An 11688-nucleotide genomic window follows, 5' to 3' on the forward strand; every position below is an offset into this window, starting at 1 on the left:
CTCTGCTGTAGCCCAGGAGGGCAATGGAGAATGGCCCAAGTCCTTGGGCCCCTGCACCCATATGGGAGACCAGGAGGAAGCACCTGGCGCCTGGCTTCAGATCGGCATAGCTCCAGCTGTGGCAGCCATTTGGGGGGTGAACCAATGGAAGGAAGACCTTTCTCTCTCTCTCTCTCTCTCTCACTGTCTATCTGTCAAATAAAAAAAAAAAATGAAAGCCAGATTGAAGACCCCTATTACCATTATATTGGAGTCTATGTCTCCATTAGATCCATTAACATTTGCTTTAAATAGCCAGCCATCCTGACATTGAGTGCATATACATTTATTATAGTCACATTGTCCTGTTGCATTAATGCCCTTTTCTGTCTCTTTTAACAGTTTTTATGTTAAAGTCTATTTTTTCTGATATTAGGATGGCTACACCTGCGCATTTTTGCTTTCTGTTAGCATGGAATATTTTTTCTATCCTTTCACTTTCAGTCTGTATGTATCTTTGTTGATGAGATGTGTTTCTTGTAGGCAGCAAATAGATGGGTCTTGTTTTTTAATCCATTCAGCCAGTCTATATCTTTTAATTGGAGAATTTACTCCATTTACATTCATGGTTATTGTTGATAAGTAATGATTGGCTCTGCAATTTTTTCATAAATATTCCTATTGCCTGCATTGATTTTCTTTGTACTTTTACTAGGAGATTTTTTTGCCTTCACATTCTTTGTATGTAGCACATCTTTAAGTATCTTTTGTTATGATGGACAAGTGGTGACAAAAATCTCTCAATTTCTGTTTGTTAAGGAAGGCCTTTACTTCACCTTCACTCATAAATGAGAGCTTTGCCAGGGTATGGCATTCTGGGTTGACAATTTAAAAAAAAACTGGGCTGTGTCTCTCCATTTTCTCCTAGCCTATAGGGTTTCTGATGAGAAATCAGCTGAGAGTATAATTGGAGATCCTCTAAAAAAATCTGGCATTTCTCTCATGAACACTTTAGAATCTTTTCTTTAGATTTTTCTGTTGAAATTTTGACTTCAATGTGTTATGGTGAAGGTCTTTTCTGGTCATGTCTATTAGGAGTTCTGTGTACTTCCTGTACTTGATGTCCCTTTCTCCAAATTAGGGAAGTTTTCTGTTACTATTTCACTGAAAAGGCCTTCTGATCCAGTCTCTCCTTCCACACCTTCAACCTGTATGTTGGGTCATTTGATAGTATCTCATAAATCTCAAACACTGTTTTTACTTTTTCTAACTCCTTCTCCTTTTTTTGTTGGTCTGACTGAGATATTTCCAAAGATTTGTCTTCTAGGTTGAATGTTGTTTCTTCTGCCTCACCAATTCTGTTGTTAAGGCTTTCCCCTGTATTTTTATTTGACATATTAGATTCTTCATTTCTAATATTTCAGTTTGATTTCTCTTCAGAGTCTCAATCTCATGGGAAAATTTTTCATCCATATCATGTACAGATTTTTTAACTCAGGAATTTGCTTCTCGTTGCTTCTGAGTAATCCTATCATCATTCTGTTGAATTCCTTTTTGGGCATTTCATCAATCCCTTCATCTTCACAATTTAATATAGAAGTATTGTTGTGTTCCGTTGGGGGAGTCATGTTGTCTTCTTTATTGTTGTTTATTGAATTTTTCCATTTATTTTTAGACATTTGTGGAAATACTTGGTGGTTTTCTCCTCTAATGGATTTCATCTTTGAACTGTGTCTCTGTGGCTTAGTGGAGTGTCTGCTCTTTCAGTGACTACCCAGAGGCATGTGCTGGGTATGGCCAGGAGCACTGGTCAGTTCTCCAGAGTGGGGTGAGAATCCAGGGTGACACCCAAGTTGGGCATGGTAGATCTCTATTGTTAGCAGGAGAGAGGATATGATCACGCCTGTTGACATAATCATAACCTCATCTCCTCTCTTCCAAGGTGATCAGTAACTGGGGTTAGTCCACAATGGGTACAACCTCCATCCATGCTGAACAAAGGGTCAATGTACATCTCAGTGAGAGCCAGGAACCCTCTGCAGTGACAAACCCCAGCCCATGAGATCTCTGAGCCTCTGATGCCAGCTGCAGTGATTGCCCAGAAATCTAGCTGTACCCCATGCCCTATTGTCCAGTCACAGAATCCCTACTGTCACAGCACCCAAGGCTCTCATAGTCATGGGGTGCAGAAGATCTACTCCACCCTAAGAGCCTGCCTCATCCATGGAGAGCAGAGGCATTCCCAGAACCAACTGCCTGTTGGTGCTCTACCTTGGCAGTTTGAGCCCCAGAGCCTATATGTTGAGGTAGAGGCACTTCACAGTCCTAAGTGGGTGCCCAGTTCCCTGTCAACCCTCCCAGCCAGACTCAAAATCAGTGGGAAACATGGATTTTTCCCTCTGGCAAAATCTCCTGGTAATAGGAATGAGCAAGAGCCTCCACAGCCTATACTGGTGTCAAAATGGTGCCTTCTCCCCACCAATTGCTGGATGCTCTTGTGGAGGGATGGGAGAAAGAAACATGCTTTTCTTTCACTGGATTAGGCAGGTACCCTGCTCTCTGTTAGAGCTCCAGGCTGGACTTAAAGAAAATGTGGTCCACAAGGCTCTCCCTCAGGCAGTATCACCACATCCTGCCACAGTCTGTTTTTTACCTTGCTCTCCAAAGCTGGCATTTCCTCTAGCTCCCTTCTGTGAGGGTCATGTGTGATCTCTGTGCTCACTGCTATATGTCCACACCTTCCACGCTGCCCCACGGAATCTCTCTTTCCTCTGTAGAGTTTCTACTGCAAGCTTCTCTCCAGCTCTCCCCTGGGAATGTACTTCCTCAGCTTTTCTTTTGCTATTTTCCCCTTCCTTACCAAAACCAGAATGTCTTCCCTGTTCAGCCATCTTGAAATCTGGGAAAATCTTTTTGACATTGTTCTGGGCATTAATTTTTTTTTTAGGTATGACACTAAAAGCTCAGACTACAGCAGCAAAAAAACAACAAAAAAAAACAACAACAACAAAAAACAAATGGGACTACATGGACTATGTATTTTGATTTCATAGCTTTCTGTTTTCTCATTTAACCACTGCTTCTCATGTATCCTAGTTGATGTAGTATATTCTATTCAATGTATGTATTTAGGGCTAGGTGCAATCAGTTTTGGTGTTTAGTGTCTAGTCACTTACAGCTGGGTCTTTGCCAACTTTGTACTAAAATGAAACCCAGAGGTTGGTGCCTTTGTCAGCTGCTATACCAGAGATACTTTGTGAAGTACTTGGCTGGAGGTGAATGTAAGGATTAAGGGAGTAGGCTTTTAAAAACCAGTTTATTTGGGGCCGGCACTGTGGCACAGCGGGTTAATGCCCTGGCCTGAAGCATCAGCATCCCATATGGGTGCTGGTTCAAGACCCGGCTGCTCCACTTCCAATTCAGCTCTCTGCTATGGAAGATGCAGTGGAAGATGGCTCAAGTCCTTGGATCCCTGTACCCACGTGGAAGACCTAGAGGAAGCTCCTGGCCCCTGGCTTTGGATCAGCGCAGCTCCAGCCATTGCGGCTAATTAGGGACTGAACCAGCAGTTGGAAGACCTCTCTCTCTCTCTCTCTTCCTCTTTTCTCTCTCTGTGTGCAACTCTGACTTTCAAATAAATAAATAAATCTCTTTAAAAAACCAATTTATTGAAGTATAACTTACATATGGAAAATTCTATGAACTGTTAAGGGTACAGCTTGTTGTGTTTTCACAAAGTGAACACACCTGTGGAACCAACTCCCAGATTAAGAACTAGAGCATAACTAGCATCTCAGAAGCCCCTTTCTTGCCTTCTTCTACTCTTCTATTTACTACTCCCCTCTATAGATGATCACTGTCCCAACTTCTCTGCATAGATTAATGAAATACAGTATTTACTCCATGTCAGATTTCTTTTCTTCCAAATTATGTTTATGAGGTTGATCGATCCCATATAGATTGTTAATTGTCATTGGTTTATTACATTCCATTGTGTGCCCCTACCGTAATGTATTTATGCATTGTACAGTTGATGGACATTTGGGTAGTTTCCAGTTTGAGGTATGAAAGGTAGTGGCATTAGAAATGTCAGTATATACGTCTCTCAGTGAATTTGTGCATACATCTTTGTTGGGAATATACCTAGGAGTAGAATTATTGGGTCATTCAGGAGTTCTGTTGTTTGTTTCAAACTGTTTGTGTCTTGTTTGGAATGGTTCCATAGAAATTGGGAAACTAATGATGCAGAAATGAATGGATAACTGAAGGGATGGAGTTCTATGAGTTTTGGCAAGTAAATGCAGATAATCCTATGGAAAAATTAATTTTTATGTCTCAAAATCCCAGGATTATAATGGGCAGAATAGGTAAATGTACTTTCATCCAACTGGCCTAGAAAGAGCCTTTCATAATGGAAACATAAAGAGGAAATGTTTTTGTAATACTAGAAAGAAACACTTCAAGCGCTTAATATCATGTACTTTGCTACAGTAGAGAAGAAAAACAAGGTAAGCCTTTCCAGTGGGTAGGACCCTGCTTTGGGAACTAGTGATTATGAATGGCTAGTCTCTACTTGTAAAGAGAGGGAAGGGGTAAAGAACATTGGTACTTAAACAGAATTGTTGAAAGTAAAATTTTGTAGATTGTTATAAGTCATTCATGTAGTCACTGGCAGAGATTAAACAATTACTACTTTTTTCGTAGTCTGTCACCTTCAAAACTACCAGCAGAAATCTTGCCCGAGCCATGTGTATGAAGAATCTCAAGCTTACTATCATCATCATCATTGTGTCAATTGTAAGTTTTTGTCTTCTAGTGTATGATTCTTTTTTTCAGTCTGTAAGAAAGTAGTTGCTGGGATTTTTTCTCAGTGATTAAGAATCTAAAATGTGCTATGTATGTCTTTTATTGATTAAACACATGACCAAGCAATTACTTTCCTATGAAGTCACTATGAAATATTATCTTGGGGCTAGTGTTGTGGCATAGAGGGCTAAGTTGCCACCTACAATACCAGCATCCCATATGGGTACCAGATCATATCCTGGCTGCTCCAGTTCTTTATCCAGCTACCTGCTAATGTGCACACTGGGAGATAGCAGATGATGGCTCAAGTACTTGGGTCCCTGCAACCCATGTGAGAGACCTGGGTTGAGTTCCTGGCTCCTGCTTCAGCCTGCCCCAGCCCTGGCTGTTACAGCCATTTGGGAAATGAATCAACAGATGAAAGATCTCTCTCTCTCTCTCTCTGTCTCTCTCTCTCCCCCCCCTCAACTCTGCCTTTCAAACAAATAATTAAAATCTTTAAAAAAAATATATATTATCTCCACTTAAACCCCTCCTCCCTATTGAGAATTTTATATCTAATTAAATATACAAAACTAAATTCATAGAAAGATATTTTAATAAAAATATAATTTTCATCTTAATACATTTATTATTTTTAAACTAAATATATTTTTATTTTATTTATTTTGGAAAGGAACCATACTCTGGTTCACTCCCAAATGCCTGCAAGGGCTAGGGCTGGTCCAGGCCTAAGCCAGGATCCTGGAACTCACTCCAGGTCTCCTACATGAGTGGCAGGGACTTAAGTACTTTTCCATCGCCAGCTGCCTCACAGGATTTCCATTAATGGGAAGCTGAATCAGAAGCAGAGCCGAGACTCAAATCCAGGGACTCCGATATGGGATTCAGGCATCTCAAGCAATGACTTAACCACTGTACCAAATGTCTACTTCATATATGTATTTTTCAAGTTTTAATTTCTTTTTTTTTTTTAAAAAAGATTTATTTATTTGAAAGAGTTACAGAGAGAGTGGGAGATAGAGACAGAGAGATCTTCCATCCACTGGTTCATTCCCCAGATGGTCACAATGGCCAAGGCTGGGCCTGGTCAAGCCAGGAGCCAACTTCCTCCAGGTCTTCCACATGGGTGGTAGGGACCATCTTCCTCTGGTTTTCCCAGACCATTAACAGGGAGGTGGATTGGAAGTGGAGCATCTGGGACTTAAACTGGTACCCACACATAATGCTGGTGTCACAGGTGGCAGCTTTACCTGCTATTCCACAATACCAGCCCCAAGTTTTAATTTCTAATATGGCAAATTGTTGATGTTTATAATCAACCTAAATAACAGTTATTTGAGTTCTCATTAATTTTTAAGAGTATAATGAGGTCCTGAACCCATTTTGTAGTTTGACAATAGTTTGGCAGCTACTGCTAAAGGTGAGGGAGTGCTTTATCCTGAGGTATTTCATGGCTGGTTAAAGCTGCCTTTCCTCTCTGTCCTCCAGTCATTTGCAGAAGCCCCAAATATCTCCAAGTTCTTCTACACTTCTCTACGACCTCTGCTTGAGGCTTCTCCACTTTAAATAGCTGAACCTATCTAACAGAAGACAAGCAATCATAGCTCTGTAAATTTTATAATGGAAATAGTTGCCATGAACTTGAGTGCTTCCTTGCTCAGGTTCATCAAGTCACATAGTCAAGACTCCTGAGCCTGACTTCTTTCTTACTCTTCGGTTTGGAAATCTCAGTTGATGTCTGTGACTGAACTATTGTTAAACTTGGATTATATTTATAAATTACCTATATTACATGCAGAGTATTGCTCTAAATGTGGTATCAATCTTTGTAAAAAGGTATTGTCACCTAACATACTGTACTGTAGCTTGGCAAATTCCTATATTACAGCTATGGCAAACAGTCAACTTTATATCAAGTTAGTAACTTTGCATTTGGGGAATATATGTATGTATGAGTTATTGTTTATGTGTGAATATGGTGTGATTACTTTAACCTATTTATTAACAACCTACCCCCTGCTCCTGCAGTATTTGTAGGGAAAACAAAACACTTTGCTAGTTAGGGGGGTTGTGGGCATGTAACTCATTAAAGCATTTTTTGCAAGCATGTGAGTAAGTAAATAAATTACTTTGATATCTCAAAGTTGTTACTTAAAGCCAATAAGGTGACTACTTTAATGAAGTAAACCTAATGTTTAAATCTATTTCTTAAGATTTTATTTATTTATTTGAGAGAGAGAGTTACAGACAGTGAGAGGGAGAGACAGAGAAAAGTCTTCCGTCTGCTGGTTCACTCCCCAAGTGGCCACAATGGCCGGAGCTGCGCCAATCCGAAGCCAAAAGCCAGGAGCTTCTTCCGATCTCCCACACAGGTGCAGGGGCCCAAGGACTTGAGCCATCTTCTTCTGCTTTCCCAAGCCACAGCAGAGAGCTGGATTGGAAGAGGAGCAGCTGGTACTAGAACCGGCGGCCATATGGGATGCTGGTGCCACAGGCAGAGGATTAACGTACTGCACCACAATCTATTTTTTGAAATATAATAGCATGAACAATTGCCTAGTGTTTTTAGAAAATATCTTAATTTAAAATTATAGTACTAGAATTAAAAATATAACACATCTATAATACAATTGGCATTTTTATAGTTTTATTTACACCATCATCTTTTTATTTGGTAATCATGTTTGTGCCATCTAAACAGTTTATATCAACATTCTTGCTCATAGTTTATATAGATGTGGAATCTTTTCTCATACTTTTTTCATATATTCTCATCCTAATAATGAAAAATGACATCTATATATAAAATAAAAAATATAGTTAATGACAGAATCAGATTTCAAGAGAATTATGATTATTTGTGATCTTTATGACTTGTTAACGATGCATCAGTAAGAGCTGCTTTTAGTACTAATTCAGCCTAGTTAGTAGTGATGATCAGGAACCCCACTGCTTTCTGTCCCATGGAAGAAAACATGGTGGAATTCAAATAGACTAGAGTTATATGAGAAAGGAAATTTTTAATTCCATTGATGCCTTTGAAAATATTTGACAGTGTGATGAGTTTGTGTAGAAGTGTTACTGTAATGGAATCATAATTACTTAATACAGATTTATTTTCCTTTATATATTATTTAGGAGTGTATCATAGATTCAAGAAAATAAAATTACCTTCTTCCTCTCCCAGGTGTTCATCTATATCATTGTGTCAACTCTCTGTGGTGGATTTACTTGGCCAAACTGTGTGAAGAAATAAGAAAGAACAAATTACCAGTAACCAAGGATGTGTGAGAACAAGAAGTTAAAAGCAATCCATGTAACTCAAGCCTTTCACTACTGACAGATGGTATCTGCCAGTCTCTTCAACCCTCTTTTCACTTTTTTTAAAATCTTGTTCTATTCCTCCAGATTTATCTTTGTTCTATCAACTAATTTATTCCAATGAACTTCAGATTGAATCATTCATTGCAGCAGTAGCCTTAAAAAGGCTTTTTTGTGCTGCTTTTGTTTGTTAACTAGTGTCATCTACTTAGAGAAATATTTTTGTTTGTAATTGCACAAAGCTATCACCAAGGTGGAAACCACCAGTCTTAAGAACTGTCTAATAGAATTATGAAGGAACTTTATATGTGTACTCAAAAGCATTTAAGACATAGTATTGCTAATATCTCATCTTAATGTCTTGTGATACTGAAGAGTTTTAGGTGCTTCAAAACAATGTAATGGAGAATAGTTGTTATTTGGGGATCATAATTAAATTGTTGGTGCTGCTTATTTCTAGGAGCCCAGACAGGTAAAGTATTAAACATTTTCCTTTCAGTCAGATGAGGAATATTTTGCTAGCCCATTAGTGGCACAGAGAATTATCCTTGTCCTTCTCGTATTCACTTTCAGGAATAAAGTTAAGTGTGCTGATCATTCACAATACAATGGATAGCTTGATATTCTCTGCTTCCCTATTGCAGTTGATTTGAGAATTGCTGAAGGTTGTGAGGGGTGTGTGTGTGTGTGTATCTTTTACTTCTGTGGATATTTAGAGTAATTGTGTTGTTATTCGAAGGCATAGAGAGAGTAGGGAAGGAAATTCCTCAGATTCACCAAAGAAACAGAAGGGAACCCAGTGGATATGCTAGCATTTTAGCAGTCAAAAGGAGGTAGCATGGGAAAAGCCCAAACTGAATACAGTCAGCAATCAACTCCAGAGTTTGTGTTTGACTCCTGTTGCATAGTTTGAGCATCCTCTACGGTTTAATAAATTTTTTAATCTGCCTAAATTTTGAAGAGTTATTTTGTGAAACCTGAAAGAAAATAGACAGTATGATGTATATAAACATATAAAACAGTTTAGCATCCATTCTACTTCAGTGTAAGAAAATTTGACCATGGTCATACTGCTTAGCTACTCTGGCATCTGTTATCTAGTAGTTGGTGTGTATCTGAAAGGAAGACATTTGCTGCCCTGAATCTGATTGCATTTATCTATCAATAAGTGCCATTAAATGGAAATTATATTATAAGTTACTCTTATCCCAATGAGAGAACCAGTAAGTCTATATAACCTAGCCACCTGTTTAGCCTAGTCATGTGCCTTGAATATATATGTGTCCCATAATCTGGTTCATGGTTCCTGTTTTTCCATCTTAACCTTTAAATTCATGCTTCCTTATTCATTTTTGACACTTTTTTTTACATCCACAGGAACTCTTTCCTTGTGGATCTTGCATAGCACAAGTATTTTCCCATCCTTATTAACACTAATGCCTTTTAACTCCATCAACATTTTCCTTGTGGAAAATACATCTGTTCTAGAAAGGCATTTGGCATTCCTAAGTAATAATTTCCAAATATTTTTAGTCTAAAGACAAAGGCTTAAAGGTTATTGCCCTTTCTTATACACACCTGAACAAAATTGAAGTGCATGTTTTAAGAGTCAATTACTTAACTGTTCCTTGGTCTATTTATGTATAATAATGCTTTTTAAAGCACATGTCTTGTTGTAAATGATGCACAAACTGAAAACATTAATAAAATTGAAGAGTAATACAATGAGTTTCTTGTTCTACAAGTTCTTTCTATAATCTAATTTCTTCTGATGACATTTTGCCAAAGTATATAGAATAAAAGAATTTTACTTATGCTGGAAACATACCAAGAAGTGTTTCCTGGATCCTTTCAGTGAAGATTTATAACATAGTCTGAGCTGTGTGGAATTTCTTCAAAACCAAAAGACAGAAGGACTGTCTGAATTCCCATGCCAAAACCAATGAAAGATCCTGAAATGACCACACAGCCTCCACAGCTATCATCCTCAACCCATTGTTTAATCAGAACAGAAAAAAAAAAAAAAAACTCTACGGATTGTCATCCAATTTATCAGAATTCTGAAAAAAATCTTCCTCTCTAAAATTTGAATTATTCTGAAGGATATGGCTCAAAAGAAGGCAAAATGGAAGAGAATGTTCATTGCAGCAGACAAGGTTAACTAAGCAGAAAAAGAACAAAGAGGAAATATACAAAAAGCAAGGGCACAACAAAACATTATTAGTCACTTGTTGACCTCTGATACTAAGCGACTTAAGTATTGAAGAATGTTTTTATACAGGCTTGAGTAACAAAAACAGCCTATTTAAGTTCTCCCCAGGCCTTATCCAGATTTCAACTGAAGTATATACTTGCTAACCAGTCCAAAAAGGACTTCTATCTCAGATCAAATAGTGGCACAACCTAGACCTTTCTATAAGAATGGTTGGATGGGGGCTGGTGCTGTGGCATAGAGGTTAAGCCACTCCTGCACTCACAACCAGATTCAAGCATGTTGGAAAGCTTCATGATTCAGAGTATTTGGTAGAATACCCCAGAAGAGACCTCAAGAAGTTATGGGGGGGGGGGAGCCATTGTAATCCATAAGCTGTACTTTGGAAATTTATATTCATTAAATAAAAGTTAAAAAATAAATAGCCATACCGCAGCGCACCAGCCACAGCAGCCATTGGAGGGTGAACCAACAGTAAAGGAAGACCTTTCTCTCTCTCTCTCTCTCACTGTCCACTCTGCCTGTCAAAAATAAATAAATAAATAGCCATAGACCAGGGTTTCCCAATCTTGACACTGTCAGCATTTTGAACCAGATATTCTTTACCATTTTGGGCTGTCCTATGCATTGTAGGACCTTACCAGCATCCCTGGCCTTAGCCTGCTACATTGTCAGAATCCTCTCCCCAGTTCTGACCACCAAAAATGTTCCAAATTTTCCCACTAAGTTGATGGTACAAAATCACCCCTAGTTGAGACTTGAAAAATCTTGCTAGCAAGACCTGAGAGGAACAAAATGTTTCCAGGTAACTCCATTCTACAACAAACCTCAACAATATATGATACTACAAACACAGCACACAGCTAAGTAAAATTAATTATGTCAGGCATCAAATCAAAAATGATCAGATGGGGCGAGCGCTGTGGCATAGTGAGTAAAGCCACTGCCTGCAGTGTCAGCATCCCATATGAGTGCCAGTTAGAGTCCCAGCTGCTCCACTTCTGATCCAGCTCTCTGCTATGGCCTGGGAAAACAAGATGGCCTAAATTCTTGGGGCCCTGCACCCATGTGGGAGACCCAGGGGAAGCTCCTGGCTCCAGGCTTTGGATCGGCACAGCTCTGGCCATTGCAGCCATCTGCAAAGTGAACCAGTGGATGGAAGACCTCTCTCTCTCTCTCTCTCTCTCTCTAACCCTAACTTTCAAGTAAATAAATAAATCTTTTTAAAAAAGAAATGAGAAAATGAATGAGTGACATGAATGAAAATATTACAAAAGGACATAGAACTCACTAAGAAGAATGAAATAAGAGTTTTTGAGATGGAATCTTCAATCAGTGAAATAAAAAAATTTGAGAGCTTTAACAAA

At 38.7% G+C, this 11688-nt stretch overlaps 1 protein-coding gene across 4 annotated transcripts in view; it reads left to right on the forward strand.

Moving 5' to 3' along the window:
- Positions 1–9834, forward strand: part of VAMP7 (vesicle associated membrane protein 7) — a 59389-nt gene extending 49555 nt beyond the window's left edge. For all 4 annotated transcript variants that reach the window (XM_002722201.6, XM_017338149.4, XM_070066508.2 and 1 more), the window contains 2 exons: positions 4684–4776; positions 7976–9834. In XM_002722201.6, coding sequence (XP_002722247.1) covers positions 4684–4776; positions 7976–8044 — 162 coding nt within the window. In that variant the 3' untranslated portion in view covers positions 8045–9834. The remainder of the gene's footprint in view (positions 1–4683; positions 4777–7975) is intronic.
- Positions 9835–11688: the final 1854 nt, after the last annotated feature.

The sequence above is a fragment of the Oryctolagus cuniculus genome, chromosome X (genome assembly GCF_051225735.1).
Source record: "Oryctolagus cuniculus isolate XC-2025 breed Fujian yellow rabbit chromosome X, ASM5122573v1, whole genome shotgun sequence".
NCBI classification, from domain to species: domain Eukaryota; kingdom Metazoa; phylum Chordata; class Mammalia; order Lagomorpha; family Leporidae; genus Oryctolagus; species Oryctolagus cuniculus.